The sequence below is a fragment of the Ruditapes philippinarum genome, unplaced genomic scaffold, assembly GCF_026571515.1.
Source record: "Ruditapes philippinarum isolate M1 unplaced genomic scaffold, ASM2657151v2 ctg3601_1_1_1_1, whole genome shotgun sequence".
NCBI lineage: Eukaryota > Metazoa > Mollusca > Bivalvia > Venerida > Veneridae > Ruditapes > Ruditapes philippinarum.
The window spans coordinates 91217-117400 of record NW_026862836.1 but is presented as its reverse complement, the minus strand read 5'-3'; the positions used below and the strand labels follow the sequence as shown (position 1 = coordinate 117400).

Below are 26184 nucleotides of genomic sequence, written 5' to 3'. Positions count from 1 at the left end.
AAGATAAAACATAATTATAAAAAATGAATTTATTTCAAAACTTATAAAATGTAAAAAGTTCCACCGTTTGCATTGCGTGATGTTTAAGTATAAATCATGATTGGATCTAATCTTAACATTGCTTTCCTCCGCCGAACCCAAAAAATCAATATCCATCTATAAAAACTCGAAGAAACAAAGTGCTCCATCTAGCTTTTGTTTTCAATCTCTAGATCAGATCGAAGTCATATTGTACTCATTAGCCTTTTTTCATTTCCGAGATAAAAAGAGCATATCAACTCTGTATTGAGCCCTGTAACACCGCACTTTTGGGTCAAACGCACTTTGGGGGGTCAAAATCCAGAAATGAACCCCAAAGTGCGTTGATATGCTACATATTAATGCACTTTGGGTTCCATCGTTCTAAAAATGTTAACCGAGGTCTGCTTAAATACTGAGTACTGACTTATTTTTTATCTGCAATTTTGAAATATTTAAGGTGAAGTTCAAGATGAACGTAGATACACATGCAATCGTCGAATTTTGATGTACAAGTAAAAATGTATTTGCTGCTTATTAAATGTAAGTGATAAATGTTTATAAATTTTACCACTTTAAATATCGCAAACTTTTGACTATAAAAACAAACTAACTAAAATAACAGATGTTTCGAAGAGCATTCTGTTCTGTCATTTACGTGAACAGTTTTGGTGTCATATTAAAAACTCCAAATTAAATTTAATAAGGAAAACCGATAAATGATAAATAAAATGTAATCATCAATTTACTTTCAAAAACATATAAATAAAATTCTGTTTAAATGACTTATAACAAGTATGTTAGGAGTAACTTTCATAATTGTAGCGCGAGGGCTACAGTTGTAAATTCATTTCAAACCTATCTCACAATTTTCGAGTTTCCGAAATATTTGGACTATATGAACGACCGGAATGACCATAATCACTCGATTAGTAAATGCCTTAAAGTAAATGTTTTTGTTGCTGTCTCGTAAACTTTTGCTTTGAAATCTAAATGACTTTTACGTATGTCATGGTATTAGCCAGGTATTACATGTTATGCCATGAGAGTAACTGCTTCTATTAGTAAATATAAATTATTCTTAGATCTATATGCATTGTACATTGATGTGTCAGGAATGACTTATTTTCGTTTTGTGGCCATTTTGAACGCTATCTTGAGACTTAAAATGAAATGACACGAGAGAAATTTAATGCAAACGATTACTTACGCCACCAGACATTTTATATTTTGATTCATTGAAATCTTACAGAAATATTTAAGAGAATTGTAAGGTTTTACAAAATGTATCTGTTTACGACCAAAAACGCTGCATTTTTATAAATGACCGCCATGTAAAAAAGATAATTTCGTATTTTCAGAAAATTAGCTTTTATATATGTTTGAAAATAGTTCCTGCCATATATACACGTGAATTTCATCTTAATATTCACCGTTAACATCTTATGACGTATATAGCTTACGCGTGAGCTGTAAACGTTAATTGAAAGAATCCTAGTTGAAAACGTATACAGCTTACGAAGATCTATAATTGTTAGTTAGTTTAAACATATTTATTTAGCTCGATTATGAAAGGAGTTTTTGCAACTTATATAAATCACTTTCTAGTCCACTTCCTGGTACTACTGTCATATGAGAAAAAATGATCGTGACTTGAGTAGGGCTCGAACACAATCATGATCCCTGGATTCAGGGGCAGCACACCTTATAATAAACCACTAGGCAGGCACTCCTCTTGTTAGTTTTTCGTTAACTGACGACGTTAGCTTACGGAAGCTGTAAACGTTGGAAATGTGGATCCAATTTCGAAAATGCATTTTGGTCATCGTCGTTATCGTCGAAGCTGAAGGTGTAGTCGTGGTTGTAGTTATAATCGTCAGTTAGCAAAGTCGTCGTCATCATTACACTTGTTAATGTTTCCATCCTTGTCGCAGTTTTAGTTGAAGTCACTGAAGTTGAAGTGGACGTCGCCGAAGGTGTCATTGTGAAAGCAATTATGGTAGTAATCTTGGTCGCAGATGATGTCGAATCAGTATTCGTAGAAGTACTAGTCGTAGTTGTAATTTCAAAATTAGATACAAATGTGTAGCAGTCATATTCGATGTCGCTGAAGCGTTGATCGTACTCGCAGTCGTCGATGCAGTCATAATCGTATTCACCTATTTGTAGTCGTAGATGTCGTAGTAATGGTTATAGTCGCCGAAGCTGAAAGTGTTGGCGTCATAACAGCACATCGTCATAGTCGTAGTCGTAACTGTACTCGAAATATTTAAGTCTTTGTACCTATAGTCGCCCTTTAAGTTGAAGCTGTATTGGTAATCGTATATGTCTAGAATACTTGTGGCCGCCGTCACCGTCGTAGTATTAAACGACCAGTCGTCGTGAAAGTAATGATCGAAGTCTTGGCTGTAGCAATCGACAAGTCGTTGTCGTAGATCTTGGCAAAGTCTTTAAAGTCGTAATCGTAATAGTCGTAGTAGTTAGTCGCAGTCATGTCGTGGTTGCAGTTAAGTTGCCGACCTATCCTTTGAATTCGTGGTCGTTGCTGAAGTCGTATACGTCAAAGTTGTTTCTTCATTGAAGTCGTCTTTATCCTCAGGGTCAGAGTCGTACTTGTAGTTATATCATTCGTAGTCGAAAAAATGGTCGCAGTTTGTGGCGAATTCTTAAAAGTCGTAGGTAGTCGTAAAAGTTGTATTCGTTATCGTAGTCATAGCTGTACTCGTAGTCATTAATGGTGTAGAAGACGTAGTCGTGGTCGTGATCAAAGTCGTAGTGATCGGAGCCGAATTAAAAGTCGCAAAAATATAGACGTGGTCTTTGTCATTGTCGTGGACGATCACAAGTTTAGTCCTGTAACAAAATGAGCTACTAGTATATACGATAATATGCAGCATCTTGGCGTATACAGCTAACGGTAAGCTGCTTTCGGTGTAAGCTGTATACAGCTGTAAATGTTATTTATTGTATTCACATCAAACATATTTATATATACATGTATCTTACATTAAGGCCATCATTCTATGACACACATAATGAAATACAAAAATATAATTAATTGTAAATTGGGAAATAAGCAGAGCGATCATCTGTTATTGTTATCCTCTGTATATATTTCGCCAAGTACTTCATTCCTTATTTTAAGTTAACCCTTGGCATTAACAACAACATATTAATTTAAAATACAAGTACAAATGTTGCTGCAATGCAGCAATTGAGAAGCTCCGCACAATAAATGCGCTCATTACAGATACCTTACCAAATTATTCCTGCGCACAGGTCATGTTATATTCAGATTAAGTACTATAATTGTAGATTTTTCCGAATGTTTTGTAAACCATTTTTTGCATAATTATACTTATCTTATGCACTGTCCATAATTAAAAAGAGGGGTCAGATATTTAATTTGAAAAAAAATGCTTTCACTAAGTAAAGGAAAGTAATCCCATTGAATACAAGACTTGTAAATGTAATGTGACATGACTGTACTGTGTTCTGTTTGTGTCACTACTGTAGTCAGTAACATAAGATGATAAAAATATCAAAGTCTGTTTTTTTTATTATTATAATTGTTACAAATAGTAACAAAAGGGACTAATATTATAATATAGTAATATTACATGCATTTTGTTCATGTCAAATTAAAAAAATTGTTTTTTTCAAATTGTTACCTGAATTTTAGTCAGGTATGAGGAAATTCACTAACATCATGTTCGTGCAAGTCAAAGATATAAAAGCTTCTTGACATTGGTGATATATAAAAAGCTATTGTTAATTGATTTATTGGGAGATCAATATACTTTTTTGCTGAATTGCTTAAAAACCTTTCATAAAAAAACAATACACCTCATGTCCAAACTGCAGATCAAAGTTTCTGTTGTTATCAATGATATATAGTCTATGCTTAATGAGGATCCATCCGCCCGAACGGGCACTAAATGCAGCTTTCGCTGTTAAGTACGGACCCTCGGACTTGTCACCAAGCACAAAGTGTTGATAATTTACCTCCGTGTACCAATGCTAATGAAATGTAACCTTATACACTAAAGTTATAATTATTTCAAAACAACCAATCTATCAACATGTTATTATTAAACATTTAGCTTCAGAAATATAAATTAAGAATAATTATCAAAAGCAAAATTATTTAAGTCTTATGCCTGAAATCTTCTTTATATTGACAAATTCAATCACTAATAGTATACTTGATATGCTGTGTGTAAAAGTAATTCAAAATGTAACAAATTATAATCTCATGTACTACTAAAAAAAAAGGGAAATAACAAATTTATAACCTAACTGTCAAAAATCAGAACATTTATAGCTATTTATAGCTTTCGAATTCATGCACAGCAGAACTGCTTTCCGGTTCTCATTCATTAATATGAAATGCTGCGAATCACCGAAGGAGCCCATGGACAAAAAAATAGTAAACACAAATAGCAATTAATGAAATTCATTTTTATTGGTTAGATTTTATGACCCCAAAGTGCGGTCGTTTGTCTGATGTTAAAAATTGCGTATGTACCTGTGTAACGCACTCTTGGGTCAAAATTTGAACCCAAAGTGCGTTTGGCCCCAAAGTGCGGTGTTCTGTAACACCGAACTTTGGGGTCCGACCCAAAAGTGCATTACGCACTTTGATGTCATTTTTTGATCGCATGTACATATGCAATTTTCAACATCAGAGAAACGACTGCACTTTTGGGTCACAAAATTGATTCATAAAAATGAATTTTAGTGATATTTTAAAGAAATATCAATTAGTTTACTAATTAGTTATTAATTAATTAACTAATGGTTAATTGAAAATAAGGAATGAAGGGTGAAATGTATTGTGTCGGATACCAATAGTAGACGATATATTATTTTGTTATATCTAAGTATTTCATTTTGCATTTTTATATGTTTAATGTGTATGGAGTAATGTTTATACAATGTTACATTCAATTTAAAGTGTCATTGTGCTAATTGGTTTATTTGAATTGAAATGGTGATCGACAATTGGTTTTGGAAAATGTTACGGCTAAATTATAAATCTGCTTAAAAGTTAAGAAAACTGTGTCACTCTTTTTATAATTTAAACATTACAGTTATATACCGAAATGGCCTAAAAAGGCATACCGTTTATGCTCACAACAGCGCAGTGCGATTTTGTAAAGGGGTCAAGTGGCTTAACTCAGTTTCATTTTGGTTTACTGGATACTTTCCTACGAAGAAACGATTTACAATTTTTGGGATTTGTTTTATTATGTCATTTTTTGGATAGACGCGGGGGGTGGAAGGAAGTTTGTGACTGCTTCTTGTTTAACTTATATTTATTAATTCATATTATAACAATTGTTTGAATGTGTAATATGTAAGAAATACAAGTTAACCTGAATCACACCATTAACGGAGTATTGTAATTATTTATTTTACGAGTATTTCTTTAAATAAATGATCATTGATTTTGAAGTGTGACGTCATCAGATTGGACATAGTGGATATTAACTGCGCTGCCTTTGTCAATAACGTCACTAATTGGTCCACGAACTGCCCATCCAAGACAAGTGCGAACAGCATATGGTTGACCACTTACCCCCGCTCGCACCTCTAACGGAACATGCGCGTCCGGAGTATCCGTCCCAATAAGAAGCATGACGTCACTTACGTCAACGTTAGGAATTTCAATGTCCGACAGGTGGGGTATTTTACGAACCTGATCTCTTCTAGCGGCAGATTTAGTTGTAATAGGAAGTCTCTTTACTGTCCAAACACTCTTTAGATGAACATCATTGACACCGGCTACAGCTCGCACGTGCAAATTTACTTCCTGTCCAGATATTGTACTTCCGGTAGAACTTACGGTAGCAATATTGAATGACACTGGTTTTCCAGGTTGATTTAATGTTTGTAACAAACGCTCATCGCATAAAGTCTTATCTGCACCGTCGTCGAGAAGAGCATATGTCTTGCACGTGCTTCCGTTCTCGCTAGTGACCACTACGGGTATGATACCTAAGCATGCCTTGACACATGAGCCGCTTGTAGCAGCACAATTTACTGACGGATGTGTAACTGTGTGGTCAGACCTAAACTTCGCCCAACTATGCAACAACGTGTTATGCTTTCCATTACAGTCGGGAACATTACACATATTTTGCCTATAACATGTATCAGTCATATGTTTGCCTTTAAGACAATTGTAACAAAGTTTGAATTTATAAATCAGTTTGCGCCTATCAGCCAAGGTTAATAAGCTAAACTTTTGACATTTTGACAAATCAGAACATGTTCCTAAGCAACAATAGCATTTTCGTTCAATTCGGACTTTGTGCGTATCAATATGAGTAGCAAATGTCGTTAATCTAGCCTTGTTATTGTTTTCAGACATTGAATTGGATGCTTTAATAGCTGTGGGTTGTGTATTTTCTTTAACAAGATCTAAGGCATATATAGAACAAGCAACTTGAGATTTCTCATTTACAAATTTTACTACGTCAGAGAAATTTGGTTCCCTGCCAGCAATATTAATGTTATGTGCTACATCAACCCATTTTGTTCTGAAGTGTAAAGGTAGCCTTTTAACTTAAGCCTAAGATTTTCAGTATTATCAACATCTGAAACAAACCCTAACTGTGAAAAAGTTATCTCACATTTTTGCATATCTAAAGCAAGTTTTGAAAGGCTATTACTATCACCAGACTTAATTTGTTGTCCATAAACTAATTTTTTCAATATAAAATCTAGCAATAACATGAGGTTTACCATAACGAGTTTTCAATATTTCTCGTGCACGTGCGTAACCTACATCGGACTCTAACAACACACAATCTTCTATACAAGACTTTGCCTCGCCTGTACAATATTGTATAAGATAACTCAACCTAAGTCTGTTATCAAGAATCTTCGATTCAATGTTTGTTTCAAAATTCTTAATGAATTTACAATAATCTATGGCACTTCCGGTAAATGTCAATAACTCAGGTTTAGGCAAATTAAACCCTTCCTGTAATGTAGACGCTAGTCTGTTGAATGCCGTGTCGATGCTACTGATATCGCTAGTTACCTTACCTTTGGTGTTGGTTCTATAGCTTACTGTTGTATCAGAAGTATCCATGGAAACGTCACTGACCGGTACTTGGTTTCCGGAAACCTCCCTCCTGTTATATAGATGATCATTGGCTGCATTAAGTCTTTCTTCGTTGTATTCTATACTGCGCGCACTTCTGCTAACTTCTTTATTTAACATCACATCCGGTATTTGTGAATGAACGACTGTCGTCATATGAATGTCGTCTGTACGACTACCGCTGTTAATGTGTGTAGCGGTGTTGGTTTGTGGTATGTCAGTTGTTACCACCGGAGCCGGAAACATTGCGTCTTGCTGCCATACTGCCTCTTCAACCTGAGCTTGATCAATTTCACTTTGCACATCAAGTAATTGTTTACGTTCTTCAAGCTCCTCCCGTTCACGTTGCAACTTTCGTTGCTGTTTGTCAATGCGCTGCTTTTCTATCAATGTCTTTAATTTCTGTTCAGCAACTAATTTCCTTGCTTTAGCGCTAAGCATTTCAGATCGTGACGAACGCACTGACGAATTATTCGTTACCGTTACACGACTGTTCACTGAAATACAATCTTCTGTATTGTTCACAGATTTTTTCCACTCTGAGTAGCGTTCACTAAACTCAGCAATGTTCTTAACTTGACTGGTAAAATTACTTTCCATTGAGTTCAACTTTTCTGTATCCTCACACATATCAATACATAGGATATGTGCTGCCTTGAAATGTTCATATTTCTCACAAAGTTTATTGTATATTTCATGTACTTTGTCATAATTTTCTGATGATAACATTAAACGTTCCAGTTCATTAAATGTTTTCGTCAGCTGACTAAGGTGTGCAGTTCGCGACTTCATCGCATCAGGAAACCTTTTATAATCCATTTCCACCTTCTGCTCAGTAGGTCTTTAACCTTCGACTTGACAATTGTTAAACTCTAGTTGAGAATTATAAACACACGACGCCAGTGTTAGTGAGAATGCGTTTATTAACGGGAAACGTGAAACGTGCAACGTGAAACGATTCTCTGTACAAAAGAGAATAAAAATAAATCATTACATAAAATACAAAGATAATTATATCAAAACATAAAATAAACGTACGATCATCAATCAAAACATTTGTATTTACCTCTCAAATAAATTAAACATATTTTACTTAAATAGAGCTCTAATTACAGTACACTTAAATAATCTTATTTAAGATACATTCAATAAAATCCTAATATAAATTATCATTTTTAAACAAATAAATAAACATACCAACTATTGCGGCGTTTTAAATGTATCGTCGTGATGCTTATAAACTGTATGAACGTTTTTTAAATTTGTTTTGATCATTGCGTTTCCGCTTACATAAAAATATGACGTAACGCGGCGTCTTAAGCCGCGCAAAACGTTAACGTTAAAGGGCTTGGTACGTTTTGGGTCGATTTTGGCCCAAAATTTTGAAGAAATAAAATATTGAATATAAATGAGTCATTTAATGTCAGTTGACAAAGCAACATAATTATATGCAATTAAAAACTGACGTTCCTTTGTATTCGTTCCTTTGCGACGTCACGGATGATGTCAATCATCCTCTATTTCGCGCAAGATTCGCAAAAATGGGTAAATTTTGGTGTGATTCTACAAATATTAGGTTTACGCACTTTTTAACCGCTTAGGTTTTTACATTTTATATTCCCATAAAATATTAGCTTTAAATTATCGGTTACTGCTTGCGCACTTCTGTTAATTACCCAAAGTTTACACTCCGTCAGTCTGCTGTTTACATACTGGCAAATGGCGACGGATAGGTAAGGGGCGTAATCGGGTATATATTGGTAGTAGGAGAGGCTCCAGTTCTTCAATTAGTGAAGAGATAAATATCACTGTACATTTAAATAACATAAAGTATTTCTCTTTAGTGAACAATTCCAATAATATGCAATAACATTTATATTATTATATCATTTAATTATTATAAGACGTTTATTTTAGATAGATTTTCCCCAGACATTTAGTTGTTGACACTAATCCACTGATTGATAAATATATGTGACCTTTCTCGTCAATTAAAATATTGTAACACTGCTGCTTTGCTGGGCAAGTGTGTCAACAACTGAATAAATGACTCCGCCTACATTTACCTAGCAGTTTGTCACGTACGCACGTCGGCAAAGTCTTTTGAAGTCTTGATAAAACCGCCCTTTAATAATGATTGACACTTTTAGCGCACCAAATGATCTCTAGCACCGGTCAATCACTTGTCTCCAGAATCAGTTTATTTAGAACAGTGTGGCCATACCACGTGACTATGACGTCATTTTCGGCATCATTTCCAAGACAAATGTTGATCGATTCGGAATTGAAAATAGCCGTAAATATTTTATTTCTGTGCCAATTTCTTTGGGATATGCACCAGTCTGCGGGGAAAAATATAAGCTTTCCACAGAATATTGGATCTTCGCCAGTTTATAAGCCGTTTTATCAAACACTTTGCATAACCTTGGAAGTTGCTTGTATTTGAGCGGGCTTCAGTTGCAAGCTATTTCGTTTTCTGGCGTTATCTGGTCTACGCCATGATCAAAAAGTCAGGTTTACATCAACCGGGAGTACGGAAGGCAAAACTCTACCTAAATATGTTCATATTTTTATTATGAATGACATAAATCTTACATTTTTCTTCAATTGTCAATTCTGGCACCTGTTCCAAGTCGAAAAAAAGGACTACAGTTTAAAGCAGATTTTAGAATCTGTTGCAAATGCAAAGCATCATGCCTTGTACTCTTTCTACAATTTAGTTTTTTATTGTTGATCTTTCACAGAGAGATTGTGGAAAAAAAACTAATGTTTCTTAAAGCAATTACACTTACATGTATCGCAATAGTGCACAACACGTAGATTTAGTCCTGTCGAAAAATAATATTTTTGGTTTCGTTTTGAAGATGTTTGAAGTATTGCTCATCTTATCCTATGTAGTTATTTTAAATGTGTTTTATTCTATTTCACAATGGCGAAATTGATAAGAAATATATGTGCTCTTAGTGAGAGAAAGAGTTAAAATAAAAAAAGATAAAAAAAACTTTTATATGCTACGGAAATTGTTACACTTTAACGTGAGTGTTGTAAAGTTATAAGGTAATTTTTTCATTCTATTTTTTGTAAAGAGTAACTGACAAACACTGACACACGTGAATGTGACGAATATGTTCTTCTGTCGTCAAAAGAGAGACTTTTAAAAGGTATATATTTGAAATTACCGTATTATAAATTTCTATAGAGTTTGATAAACGAAATCACAATTTGAAGTACTATGCACATTAATCAGAATCAAAATCAAGAATCTAACTGCCACGCGCATTAACATGACGTTGACACTTTATGCTAATTAAGCTATAAGCACTTTCATCATCAATAAAGAGCGAGAATGGAGACCATGTGGAGTAAACAAAGTAAAAAATAGTAAACAGATAAATGATTTTACAAAACAAAACATTCAAAAAAAGACAGAAATAACAATGATTATCAATAATTATATGAATATTTACATTAAGATCTGTAATAGCAACACCGGCAAGATCTATAACTGGGGTCCATATGACACTGATGCGTCCATTGAATAATTGATAGCTAACATAAACTAAGTAAAATTACGATTACCTTTGAAGAGTATATTCAATTTTTATACTTCAACTGTCAAATGACTTACTTCTTTATTTACATATCAGATAATTCACTTATTTGGCAAATGCATTATGTTTATCATGTTTTAGATTTTAATATGTGGTCCTTTTTAAATCTTAAAATGCTACAAAAATCCTGTTGAGGGCATGTCATGCCGCGTGCAATAATCCATGCATTTACAGCCAATGACCACATCGATAAGAAATAGTCCCAAATAGCCCTATCGTTTTTATTTAGTTGTAAGAGACATTATTGTTAAAACATTCTACTCGATTTAAATGTTTTCAAACCATAAATATTCCGTTCCCTTCCTCTCTTTATTACAATGTGTATTAGTGAGCTCTCTGATAAAGCTGGGTTGACTGATATAATTAACTAAATTTGTCAGATATGCAGTTTATTAACAGAAATAGATGCAATAATAAAATAAATAGTGTTTAGTGTTCCTAAGTGAACGAAGTTATATCCAGTTCACGAAAAAACGGTTACCGTGGGTATGAAAACACGATGTAAAAATATTTTTTATCAACGAGTGCCACTGTGTTAAAAAAGCTGAATATATCATACTAAAACATTGCTACAGGTTCTTTACCAAGTATATACGAGTATATATGGTTATACGTATAAATAACTCTTTTCAAAAGAATAACATTTGACTTTAAAATTGCCGCGTTGAGGCGTAAAGTTCCCTTTTCACAGTATACAAATGGAAGTGATCCTGAATGTTCACGTTCATTGGACAAGCTAGTCAAACCGAGCCTGCAACATTTTCAATTTGGCCGTTTTTGGCGATATTTAGAGTTTCTGTTTTCTCTCTATTTTGAATATTCCACGTTTAGTATTGCTTCATGACACTAATAGATTTTTCATAATCATTACCGTGAAAGAGAGAATGATTATATTCTTTACAAATGCTTTTTACGACTTTTAAAATCACTTATAGCGCAGCGAGTAAAAATCATTTAAATATTCATTTGTGTTTATGTAAATCGTATAATAGTAAATAAAATGTTTTTCATGGTTAACATAATAATAGAAAGAGAACGGTAGGCATGTTGCTTTGCATTTGCAACGGGTTCTAAAATCTGCTTTAAACTGTAGTCCTTTTTTTCGACTTGGAACAGGTGCCAGAATTGACAATTGAAGGAAAATGTAAGATTTATGTCATTCATAATAAAAATATGAACATATTTAGGTAGAGTTTTGCCTTCCGTACTCCCGGTTGATTTAAATCTGGCTTTTAATCATGGCGTAGACCAGATAACGCCAGAAAACGAAATAGCTTGCAACTGAAGCCCGCTCTAATACAAGCAACTTCCAAGGTTATGCAAAGTGTTTGATAAAACAACTTATAAACTGACGAAGATCCAATATTCTGTGGAAAGCTTATATTTTTCCCCGTAGACTGGTGCATATCCCAAAGAAATTGGTACAGAAATAAAATATTTACGGCTATTTTCAATTCCGAATCGAGCAACATTTGTCTTGGAAATGATGCCGAAAATGACGTCATAGTCACGTGGTATGGCCACACTGTAGAAGGGTGGTGTTAAATTAAATCTTGTCAAAAAATTCTGAATATAGGTCATTAGTTGCGATTTTGTTTTATACATTTGTATTGAAATAATTTTACAAATTCTTCAAATGTTTGCATGCTTTCAATTATCTTGGAAGTGTCGCAATAGTGTACATTATTTTTAATATATGAGTCTCTCTGGCTTCAAAAACTTTATAAGTCACTTCTTAACATTTTTTCTTTCTTTTGTCAGAGGCATTGGTCAGGTATAAAAACAGGTACGCTGAATACCTTACGCTACCACAGTGATGAAGCATAGCGCATGCTTTACTGTATCATATAACATTTGCAAGTTGAAAAGTTTTTTAGTGTCCCGGAAATCAGTCTTGAAATTATGGCATGTATGTGTGTGTGATAAAACGAAAATGTATGTTATCGAAAAATAGCTGGAAAAGCATTTTGTTGGCAATTGTACCTATATTTTACTAGTCATAACTTGTGATGATAAGAAATTCGTCGGTAGTATTTTGTATACTGATATGCAAATTTATTGCAGTATATTACAGTACTGTAGCACCCACCAATGGTATATGTCATTGAAAAGGGTAGGATTTTTATGCACTGTTTTTACGTGTTCATGTATATTCTTTACATCATAAAAGGAATTCAAACCTATTTTGTGCTTTGTGTTGTTAGATATGAAATCTGAATATTCAAAGTATGACAATGAAATATGTGGTATTATCCTTTAACAGGAAACATAAATACGAGTGTAAATAATTCGGAACAAAGTTTATGTTGATTGATCACCGCCTTTTCCTATATTCTTTAATTAAAACAGTATTCTAAGCAAGTTGAAAATATTTTTAGTGACTAAGGTACATGTAGTTTAAATTATCCGTGCATTTACCTTGCAAAGAAAAAACTTCCGTAACAGAAAAAAATCTTGTACTAGTTCATTTTGTATTTTATTTTTTAACAGAATATAAACAGCCTCTGCATCATCGTATTATAATGATGATCTGTTTTTGAACGATACCAAAAAACTTCGACTTAACACTGCCGACTTTAATGTGTGTGTACATTTGTTTTTATTACCCCTCACTTTTTTCGTAATGCTAATTTCCCATAGGCCTCCGGGAGTTATTCTTACTGTTAATGCAAGTGTACCACGTGACTACGAATTTTGTACTGTTACATAGGTAACAGTATTTTTAACAGTATAAAATCTGGTCACGTGGTCTATTTTCTAAATAAAATTAATTAAAATGGCCGCCATTTTTTTCTCGATTCATTCTTATTTTCGACGATAGGGCATCGCCGAAGTAACTATTACTCTGATAAAATTTAGTTCTTTGCAACCTAGAGTCCCTTTCGCGTATTAAATATCTTTTTGTTGAATGGTCAACAGGAAACGTCCGTTTTCAACGGAAGTAATTGTAATGTAAATAATTTTGTGTGAAACTGGAACATGCAGACAAATAAAGCATGCAGCAAAGGATAATTTAACAATTTTAACCAGTGAAACGTAACAGATACACGAGAGTTGGTGGACAGACATCTGTAGGATATCATCGTTATTTTCTAAATGCACTTTGTCAAAAACTTTGCGAAGAATATTCTGGATGCAGAAGGATCAGATTTCACAGATCATGACCTTATAAATGGGTTAGTGTTTTGTTTTCTGAACAAAACACAGCTTATTTTATGTTTATGACTGGTAGATATCATCACTTGCCTAAGGAACAAAAGAAAAAAATCTTCTCAAGTAGGCCTACAGTGCACTTAAAACTTGCAAGGTAAGGACAGTTTAGTTATTGCTTCTCTTGGCTTATTTTTGTTACAGTTAGATTTAGTTGAGAAATTCAGATCATTACAGTATTTGTTCGGGGTAATAAAATAAATAACACATGGGTTTGTGGGTAGCAGTAAAAATATCATCCCTCGTATAAATACTGTTACCCTCGGCTACGCCTCGGGTAACTACGGAAGAGTATACTGACCCCCCTTATATATTTAATATGCCTGTTTAAAATACGACGATACATGATAACAACATAGTTCGTAATGTTTTTTTTTTAAGTTATATATATAGTTCATATTGATCTTTTCTGTTTTTGGCTACTATACTGTTAACGATACGTATTATAAACTTAAGTCTTTCTTAAGACCTTACTTTTATTTATTAGAAATATGTTTTTTCTTCTTTTCATTAAAATTCTACCCCAAGAAGCATACGTTTTCTTCGAGTAAACGCTTTTATTTATTTGAAAACAGTATGTTTTCCGAGGTATTATTTGTGTGACAGATATAGAGATGATATAATCATATGTAATATATATATTCTTAAACTGAGTTTTTAGATTAGATGATGTTTTATATGTTTCCTAAAATAAGTTGATCGTTATGATAACACGCTTGCGGTACACGAGTATTATATAAAATATTATAATTTATCAGATATATATTATAATTATATAAATGGTATTGAAACTTTGAGTAACTTATACTATAAATATTTCGTACATCTTTTTCAATGATTATACATATTTTTTTTATATCAAACGAGAAAATGGCCATTTAATATTATAATAATAGATGAGACTTATTATACCAAGAGAATCTTATTTAATTTATAAATTCATACATATTTTTTCATGAGATTCATATGATAAAGTCTAAAGTGTACAACTACTGTATGTTAAGAAGAACATTCTGTTCTCTTAAATTTCCAAATATCATCGAAGAAACAATGCATATTTGTGATTTATGGTGTATAATAACAGATAAAACTCTGCAAGATCTGTTTTAGATATCATATAACTTGTCACTTTTTTAAAGATATGTATTATACAAAGGTTTTCTTTTCTTGAAGGCATAAAAAATATATAAGGGGGGTCAGTATACTCTTCCGTAGGTAACAGTATTTTCCTCGGGATGATATTTTTACTGTTACCCACAAACCCATGTGTTATTTATATAATGTTTTTCTTCTTTTCCATTGTATTATTTTTAATTTATTTCATTTTATTTATTTAATTATGTTTTTTAAACGTCATCTTAAAATAAAAAAGTAAGTTCTCCGCGGCGATCGCCGACAAATATTTTATGAAACACGAAAATATCCTGTATTCAAGACCTAAGTTTTTGCAAAATCTATATACTGAGTACATAAACATTAATAAATCAATATAAAATCTAACACGTACGTGGTCTCCGGACATTTTGGCAGGAATTCAAGGGAGGCTAATCATTCTACTATTTCGGCAGTATGACAGTAACTCGATTGTTTTATTTATCAAAAGCGAATTGCAAAATTCTTATTTTGAGTATGATAGATAATGTTTATATTTAATAAAAAGATGCAAAGGAAACGTTAAAAAGTCCAAAAAATACCAAATTATAGACCGATCCGGTATTCCTTCGCCGGTTCCGTCAGTATGGCAGTAACTTGCCAATATTAAATATTTTGTATTATTTATCAATAGTGATTTTATTTACAAAAATCTTTTTACATATTATTGATATCGTTTTATATTTATTTAAAGATGCAAGAAAATTGGTTAAAAGTTCATAAATAGGCAAAATACAGGCCGATTTCGGTAATCATTCGCCGATTTCGGCAGTTTTCCCGTTTTCGCCGTTTGAAATATTTCTTCACTGTTAATTAAACCGATTTTCTTTTCACATTTCTTTTTGGAGGTCAATCAAAAACGTTTAAGTTTAATTTATAAAAAACAGGCAAAACAAATATTATTAAAATGCATAAATAATAAATAACCAAATCACTGTAGGCCCTCGACGAATCCGGTAGTATGGCAGTAACTCTTCGATCTTAGATTTATTGTTTAATCAAAAGTGATTTTATTTACAAAAATCTTTTTGACATATCATTGATGATGTTTATATCTTATAAAAATGCAAGGCCATTCTTTATAAGTTAATTAATTACAAAATTACAGGTCGATTCCAGTAAAGACCACCGATTCCGGTAATTCGGCCGATTCCGGTAGGTTGAGAGTAACCGAGGCATTATGTGAAAGATCAATATCGTATAATAATAATAATGATTCTGATGATGATGATAATCAAACACGTGCATAGATATAAGTTTCTGAACTTTACTAAATAGGTAATTACATAAGACCACTGAATAAAAAATATTTTCATAGCGGTAATATTACGAATATGTGTGCCTCTTCGTATGTCAAATTTCTAATAGATTTCGTTGGTTTAGCCCATTTAAACTGAAGAAGGTTCAGTGCCGAAAATTAAACTATGAACTTGTTAAAGTAATAGTGTATTTTTACAAAACAGCAGTTACTGAACACACTTCTTAAATAGGGTAAGTAAATTATATAAACAAGTAAAACGGTTTCCTGCGGGGAACATTTTTAATGATATAAATATATCTCATTTAACTTTTTTCAACATTGTTTGGGGGGATAAATAACGTTTGTATCAGGAATATAGTTGACAATAATCAATCAATATAGAAGAAGGTCTTTGGAAACTTGTGACCGTAGTTGAACGACCGGAGAAGGTCGAACATAAAACAATTATTTCTTTTTAAGAAAATGATTAAATAGGCCTACCATTCTATGAATAATTCCGAGCAAAAAAAAAATAAGTAAACACACAAGTTTACAAAATATCTCTATTTATTATGGCAGATTCCACTACGAATATTTTAATTGTGTAGATTTTCAGTATAAACAATTTATTGTTTGTAAAATTTGAGATAGATATTAAAGAAACATTGATAATTTTCAAACACATCATTCAAGTTTTCCATCTTAAACGGTAAAATAATTATAGAAAATTAGAAATGTCCAGTAATAATTTTTGTTCTTAATTATGTGTAATTCGGACTAATTCCCAAGAGGTAAATCCGTAACGTACCGGCAAACGGTATTTAGCCAGGTTTTCGAAAAGGCAATTAACCAATCATGTACGGTTTACAGATCACATGCTCCTCCGTGTACCGAAAACAGGTCACGTGCTCCTCCATACCTCAAAAGTTAAACGCGTACCAATACCCTGCGGTCTTCGAGGATCAGACCGCAGGGAATAAAAGCTATCGTATATGTATTCCTTTTCGTCTGTTTTAATATACTTCACAGTGACTAATTATTTATGTCTGCAATCGTAATTGAACGTTGAAATGTACATCAAATGTATCATTAACTCCTTTGTATTACACGATAAACAATTAAGAAAATACATATGCGTCACTATATTTTTAATTACTCGAAGCGATGCGCTCAAAATAATACGTGACGTTGATGACGTCAAACTGTAGTATTTTGTATTTTGATAGGTTGTTTTGATTTATTGATTATTATTTTGTCTAAACAGATATCTGGCTCAATCTTGCATCATTTGTTAGAAATAAAATTTAATTTTGATATATCAAATTTTGAATATTTTTTGCCGATCGGCCAAAATCGACCCAAAACGTACCTAGCCCTTTGACTACAAAAATATCAGTAAATAAGAAAACGATATTATGTGAATTAAATAGATGTAAGAAAGAGAAAAAATGTAACTATGTAACAAAAAATATAATGTTAAATCTTAATAAATTCAAAGAAGAATTGTATAGTCAGAATGAAAAAAAATATGTTAAGATAAAGTTCAACATCTTGAAAAATAAAGATCACGATATTGAAAAAGGCGTGGCATGATCTAAAGAAGTGCTACTTATGTATTTCCGGCTGTTTTCATGTTTGTACTATTCTTAGTTTTCTTTAGGCTGCCAGGCTGCTAGGCTGCCAGGCTGTTAGGCTGCTAGGCTGCCAACTTCAAGCTGCTAGGCTGCCAACTTCAGGCTGCAAGGCTGCTAGGCTGCCAACTTCACGAACATTATCGCATATGGGTAACCAATTTATAATTATAAGCAAATTTGGAAACTAATAGTTCTTTTATGATATTCTGAATAAATTGTTTACGTAAGGAGAAGTTTAATCATTTAAGTTTATCTGACTTATTATAGTTGACCATGAGATATTATCAATCAGATTCTAAGCTTTCCCTTTTTATATGCCCGAAAAAATTTCGGGCATATTATGTAATACCCCCCTTGCGTCCGTCCGTCCGTCTGTCCGTAAGCAATTTGGTTTCCGGAGCATAACTAAAGTTCCATTTGGCTCACAATATATTCAAACTTCATAGGATGATTGTCCTTTGGGTAGAAGACCCCTAGTGATTTTGGTCATTTAAAAGGTCATTTTTACTTCAAAACTGAAAACAGTTTCCGGAGCATAACTTTAGTTCCAGTTGGCCGACAATATTCAAACTTCATTGGATGATTGTCCATATTGGGTAGAAGACCCACCCCTATTGATTTTACGGTCACAAGGTCAAAGGTCAAGGTCACTATAACTTTAAACTTGAAAAACTTCCGGAGCATAATTTAAGGTCTATTTGGCCCACAATAGTTAAACTTCATAGTAGAAGACCCCTATTGATTTTGGGGTCACAAGGTCAAAGGTCAAGGTCATTTTTACCTTAAAACTGAGTACATGTTTCCGAAACATAACTTAAATTCCATTTGGCCCACAGTGTTCAAACTTCATTGTATGATTGTCGATATTAGGAAGAAGACCCACCCCTATTGATTTTAAGTCACAAGGTCAAAGGTCAAGGTCACTATTACCTTAAAACTGAAACAGTTTCCGAAAGATAACTTAAGTCACATTTGGCCCACAGTGTTCAAACTTCATAGTATGATTGTCCATATTGGGTAGAAGACTCCTATTACTTTAAACTTGAAAACAGTTTCCGGAGCATAACTTAAGGTCTTTTTGGCCCACAATATTCAAACTTCATAGAATGATTGTGCATATTGGGTAGAAGAACTCTATTGATTTTGGGGTCACAATGTCAAAGGTCAAGGTCACTATTACTTTAAATCTGAAAACAGTTTCCAGAACATAACTTAAGTTCCATTTGCCCACAATGTTCAAACTTCATAGGATGATTGTCCATATTGGGTAGAACACCCTTATTGATTTTGGGGTCACAAGGTGCTATTACCTCAAAACTGAAAACAGTTTCCAGAGCATAACTTAAGTTCCATTTGGCCCACAATATTCAAACTTCATAGGAGGATTGCTATTTAAAGGAGGTAATACTTTATTTAATTTCCATGTCTTACAAATGCTTTATCCTTACTAAATAAAAAAAAACACTTTCACGTATGTGTATCTTTGTACATGCACAAATACCTTTATTAGATTCAATTTAAAAGTGCAACCCGCTTTTGCATATACAAATGTACATATGAGCCGCGCCATGACAAAACCAACATAGTGCATTTGCGACCAGTATGGATCCAGACCAGCCTGCGCATCTGCACAGTCTGATCAGGATTCATGCTGTTCGCTTACAAACCCTATTACAAGTAGAGAAACTGATAGCGAACAGCACGGATTCTTATCAGACTGCGCAGATGCGCAGGCTGGTCTGGATCCATGCTGGTCGCAAACGCACTATGTTGGTTTTGTCATGGCGCTGCTCATATATACCTTAAATTAATTCAATTAAGAGCAAACCGTTCTTGAACTTACAAAAAATACCTGAAATACATTCAATTTAAGAGTGCAACCCGTTTTTGCACAACAATATATAACCAACATAGATTCAATTAAAGAGTGCAATCTGTTTAATGCACACCTGTATACCCAAAATAGATTCTATATAAGATGCAACCCGTTTTTGCGCACACCTATATAACATAAAGAGATTCAATTGTGCAACCCGTTTTTGTACACACATAAATATCTTATATAGATTAAATTTAAGAATGTAACCTGTTTTTGTACATACATCAGTACCTTAATTAGATTATATATAAAAGTGTAACCCGTTTTTGTTCACATACATTAAATGATTAAATGTATGAGTGCAACCGGTTTTTGCACACACAGAGATTATATAGATTAAATTCAGGAATGCAAGCTGTTGTTGTACATATATATCAATACCTAAAATTAGATTCAATATAAAAGTGTAACCCATTTTTTGCACATACATATATACCTTAAAGAGATTCACCCGTTTTGCACACATCTGTTTAGCCTAAAGAGATTTAGTTTATGAGTGGATCCCGTTTAGTATACACTGTGGCGCCGTTATATGTCGCAACGCCGCTAAAAGTCGCATTTGCCGCTATAAATTGCACAATTCCCACTGAATGTCGCAACCGTCGCTTAATGTCACAAAATCGTCTACCGTTAAATGTCGCAACTGTAACATTAAATGTCGCACGATTTTCCGTTACCGGTAAATGTCGCTTATCTAAATTCATGTACAAAAACTGGTTTTATGACAATATTGAGGTTATGTAAGTGAACTGGGGACCAACTCTAGATAGGAAAGGATTTGCTGTGATGTCTAAGATATTGGTTGAAATTATGGTTGAATTAAGGTAATCTTTGTTGGTTTTATAAATTAACGACCATTATCTATGCCAAAGGGCCCTTGGTGTTAAAACGTATTCGTATACTTTTTTCATTTAGCAACCCAGATGTGGGTTCAAGGTAGAAGATTGTCCCAGACAGATATTGAATTAAAATTTAACTTTTGATCAGTATTTTATACTGCGTGTCGGCCTTTCATCTACAAGCATGTTTTAAAGACCTGTATTATAGGTATTATTATATCTAAGTATCACAATTAGGTTAGTTTTATAAAATTCAATGATGCAAACAAATCCGATTTGTTTTTCGCTCTTTTCTTTTTTCTTTTCTTTCATTGCTAGTAAAAAAGTATTATTATGACCAGTTTAATATGCTTTTCATGACCAGTTTAATATGCTTTTGAACTTCTCCACCTAAATCATCTAGAAAAGCGAAGGACAATGGCAGACACTTTACTGGTTTGTCTAACCTGGCAACTAGTGAATATGACTGTTATTTTCTTCTAAAAATAGATTTTCTGAGTATACTCGCCGTTAATTTTTTTCTCTAAAAATAGATTTTTCTGGAAAGCCCCCAAAAAGACGCGTGCTATGACGTTACTTTTTCTGAGAAATCGTTGGAAAACTCGCAAATAAATATAAAAGGATTTTTTCGTTTGGGTGAAATATGAAATATATTTTTACGAAACGCCGGAACGGCGAGTGAAAATATTTTGCATTTTATCATGTTGAGTGAAAATATATACTGTACAGACAGAATTCCTAGTGTGAATAAAGTAATGACGATTATTCAGCAGTGGCGTAGCTGCCTATAGGCACTGTAGGCACGTGCCTACACTTTTTCCTCAGAAATGAAAAATTGTTTGTTTGTTTGTTTCATTTTAAGCCTTTTTCCAGCAGTATTTCAGTCATATAGGGTAGTTTCCTAACCATCGTTCCTGGAGAGTTACACCAGTATGGAACGCCATAGCTGCCTTATATTCACTCTTATCAAGTCGTGATGTCCTTTGGTTAAATGGTGATGTCGTTTTTATAGATGGTGCTATGGTTTTGATAGATGGTGATGTTATTTTCATATATGGTGATGTCGTTCAGAAAGATGGTGATGTAATTTAGATATATGGTGCAGTCATGTTATAAACAGTGCAGTGGTTTTGATATATGGTGATGTCATTTTAATAAATGGTGCTGTGATTTCAATACTTGGTTATGTCTATTTGAAATATTGCATATTGATCGATGGTGTTGTCGTTTTTACATATGGTGATGTCATTTGAGAAGTGGCGAAGTCGAATTGATAGATGATGCTGTAGTTTTGTTAAACGGTGTTGTGGGTTTTAAAGATGGTGCTGTAATTTTGATACATGGTGATGTCGTTTTAAAAGACGGTGCTGTGATTTTGATAAATGGTTATCTCGTTTTTATAGATGGTGCTGTGGTTTTTATAGATGGTGCTGTAATTTTGATAAATGGTTATGTCGTTTTAATAGACCGTGCTGTGAATTGTATAAATGGTTATCTCGTTATGTTAGTTCCTGCTGTGGTTGTTATTGATGGTGCTGTAATTTTGATAAATGATTATGTCGTTTCAATAGACCGTGCTGTGGATTTGATAAATGGTTAGGTCGTTTTAATTGATAGTTCTGTGTTTTTGATAAATGGTAATGTCGTTTTGAAATGTTGTTATGCCGTTTGGTATATGGCTATACTGTTTTGGTATATGGCGCTGTCATTTTATACATGGTGCTGTGATTTTTGTATATGGTAATGTCTTTCTGAACTGTGGAGATGGTTATTTACTTATTTCTGAGAAAAAATATAGCGAAACCTCCTCATAGAGACGTGTTTTGACGGCTTGTCGACCCCCCCCCCCCGTTTTTTAAAGGCCTCAAACAGTGACAAAAAATGCCATTTTTAGGCCCTAGACACTGTTTTTTGTTTGAAAAATGTTGTTAAAAAAGTGACCATTTCTTCGGCGCCGCCCCCATCCATATGGTACATCAAGGGGATGTGCCCCCTTCTTGTTTGCTTGTTTGTTTCATTTTACGCCTTTTCCCAACAGTATTTCAGTCATATAGGCTGGCTGGTAGTTTCCTAACCATCGTTTCTGGAGAGTTACACCAGTACTAGACTACCTTCCTCCATGCTAAAATACCAAAGCATTTCCCGGGGATCGAACCCACGCCAGAGAGGTAACTGGATTAGAAGTCATCGACTCTAACCCCTCGACCACGGAGGCGGTGTGCCCCCTTCTGATGGGGGGGGGGGGGTTGAAGGGGGCGGCAGTCCCCCTCATCGCCAAGAAATTTTGAACATGTGACAGGCTAAAATGGCCTCGATAAATCGTAAGGTAACGTGTAACCAATGCTGAAAAGCCTTTTGCTCCATCTCAATCCATTGAGAAGTTGCAGTACTTTGAAATCAGTTTGTTTTGATGGGCAAAAAAGCAATGCAAAATAGTGATTTTTGGCAATTTTGAGACGTTCCCCCGTTGCCATGGTAACAGGAAAGTTAAGACAGAGGCTATTTTTCAGTCAGTACTTGTGTTAATTTTCATCAGTATCAAAGCATTTTTCATAGTTCCATAGTGCTCAGTTGAACTTGTAACAGGAGGCTTTTCAATGAAAACGGCCATTTTTCCCAATATGCTCATGAAGGAAAGGGTTAAATATTTTCCTCTGAGATTAATAAATTACAATCAAAATTGAAATGTTTAACTGGTGAAAAACAATTGAAGCAATTTTGAAAAACCTTTGAATTGGTAACTTGTGGACATTGTTTGAAAATGAAAAGATCACGCCTGATTTTGTCTGCAAGTTATCTATGCAGGAAATGAAATACTTTGGGATAAAAAATAGTCAAAATATAATGAAGCTCAAATTAGAGTGTATAAAAGTTGGCGAAAAAAACGTCTTAACCGATCAAAATATTCCGGTAAACAAACAGGTCATCTATAAATAGATCATCATCATCGTAATAAAAAATCACAGAACCATACATCAAAATAGTATCACCATGTTTAAAAAGAACATCACCACATAACAAAATAGTATAAACATTTATAAAAAGAACATCACCATACATCAAAATAGTATAACAATTTATAAAAAGAACATCTCCACATAGCAAAGTAGTATAGCCATTTATAAAAAGAACATCACCATACATCAAAATAGTATAACCATTTATAAAAATAACATCACCACATAGCAAAATAGTATAACCAGGTACAAAAGTGACACCACTATATATCGAAACGACTTCACCATTTATCATTTATCAAAACGACGGCACCATCTATCAAAATTACAGCACCAATTATCAAAGCACCGTATATAAATTGACCACACCAGGTACCAAAGTGACACCACCATATATCAAAACGACATCACCATTTATCATTACTGCAGCACCATGTATCAAAACAACAGCACCATATACATAATTGCATCACCAATAATCAAAATGACATCACCAGCTAACAAAACCACAGCACCATCTGTCAAAACGACATCACAATTAATCAAAACCGCAGCACCATTTATTTAAACTACATCACCATCTGTCAAAACAACATCGCCATTTATCAAAACCACAGCACCATTTATTAAATTCACATTATCAATTATTTAAACTACAGCACCATATGTCACAACGACATCACCATTTATCAAAACCACAACACCATTTACTGAAACTACAGCACCATCTGTCAAACCGACATCACTATTTATCAAAACCACAGCACCACTTATTAAATCCACAGCACCATTTATTTAAACTACAGCACCATCTGTCACAACGACATCACCATTATCAAAACTACAGCACCATTTATTAAATCCACAGCAACATTTATTTAAACTACAGCACCATCTATCAAAACGACATAACCATTTTTCAAAACCACATAACCATTTATTTAAGCTACAAGACCATCTATCACAACGACATCACCATTATCAAAACTACAGCACCATTTATTAAATCCACAGCAACATTTATTTAAACTACAGCACCATCTATCAAAACGACATAACCATTTTTCAAAACCACATAACCATTTATTTAAGCTACAAGACCATCTATCACAACGACATCACCATTTAATAAAACCACATAACCATTTATCAGAACCACAGCATTATCTGTCAAAAGGACATGACCGCTTTAGAAGTGTTTATATTAGGCAGCTATGGCGTTCCATACACCAGTACTAGACTACCTTCCTCCGCGCTAAACTACCAAAGCATCTCCCGTGGATCATTAAATGATTACAAGAATGCAATAAAAATTTAAGGGTAAGATGTGTAGGTCCTAATTTTAGAAAACAGTTTGTACATGTATTTTTTTATTTCATAACGAAAGTGTAGCCGTGTTATAAAGTTGTTCTGTGGTATAACCTTTCAGAGACGGATGAAGTTTTTGACAATATAAAAGTTTTTGATTCAAAACATAAGTATTACAAGTATGTACGACAGTAATCGACCATATCTTATTATCGGTAGTGCTAGCTTTATACAACTGATGAGGAAGCTAAGCGATATCTTTCAAATGAAGCCTTGACATCTTGTATTCCATATTCCCTTCCCTTCTTAAGGTATTCATGATTTAATCATAATTTGAACATGTACGTTATTGTGATCAAACTGCATCTGCGTCAAACTTGAGCACAAACACAAAGTAGAATTGAAACCTGGCAAGTTCATAAAGTCGATTTGAAGTAAGCGCTAAACATAATCTGTGTTATTACATATTTTTTTTTTTAAATGTATTTTAATTATATATAATACGCATGTATATACAAGTAATGTGTTCGAATACACATCAAATTCTGCATTAATCACTACGATGGAGAGTTTGCTTTTAAAGCTAGCGATGCAATTCTTTTTTTTTTTTATTTATACTTAGTTGAAACTTTATTTATTAATTAAATTGCACATAAAGTAACATTTACAAACATTTCACAATAATGTAATCCAGACAAGTAAAACAATACCTCTCCAGCTAAAGTAATTTTCAAAATAAAGATACATGTACAAACATGTTGCGGATAGATGCAAGCTCGAAAAATAAGGGAATAAATGATTGTTTAATTATCACTATAGAGAGACTTAGGTAACTTATGGAGAAATATTAGAAGAAAGGAAGAATGTAAGGAAAAACATGATTGAAAATATTCGATTTTTTAGTTCTTAAAATAAACATGTAAAATGAATATAAGCGTTCTGACATGCCAAGTTTATTCACTCTTACAATTGTGAAATAGATATTTGAACATTCTGAAACTACTTCGCGCGAAATAGTTCATTCAAATTACAAAAATGTTTGATAATAAAAGTTCTTCGGAATTCTTTTTCTTACATTACTGTCGGTAACGTACTTAGTTACTGGAGGTGTAAGTTTGCTTTGTCTTTATAAGTTTGACTTTACGTAAACAGTCTATCCTATGTTATATATATGTTACACCAGAGGCTTTCGTTTATGAATTATGGGAGCATAACATCTTAA

The 26184-nt window shown here is 33.5% G+C and overlaps 2 protein-coding genes across 2 annotated transcripts in view; both read right to left on the bottom strand.

Moving 5' to 3' along the window:
• The window catches only part of LOC132720343 (two pore channel protein 2-like), a 47976-nt gene that overhangs the window by 12946 nt on the left and 8846 nt on the right, over nt 1-26184 (bottom strand). The gene's annotated exons all lie outside the window — the stretch shown is intronic.
• Nucleotides 3-9271, bottom strand: LOC132720344 (uncharacterized). The gene is made up of 2 exons (XM_060704468.1): nt 8330-9271; nt 3-8094 (listed from the first exon to the last, which is right to left on the bottom strand). The coding sequence occupies exon 2, from the start codon at nt 7949-7951 to the stop codon at nt 6707-6709; it is 1245 nt and encodes a 414-aa protein (XP_060560451.1). The 5' UTR covers nt 7952-8094; nt 8330-9271; the 3' UTR covers nt 3-6706.

What these genes read in the sequence shown, in the direction of transcription:
- LOC132720344 (XM_060704468.1), bottom strand. Translation starts at nt 7,951, where the DNA reads ATGGATTATAAAAGGTTTCCTGATGCGATGAAGTCGCGAACTGCACAC.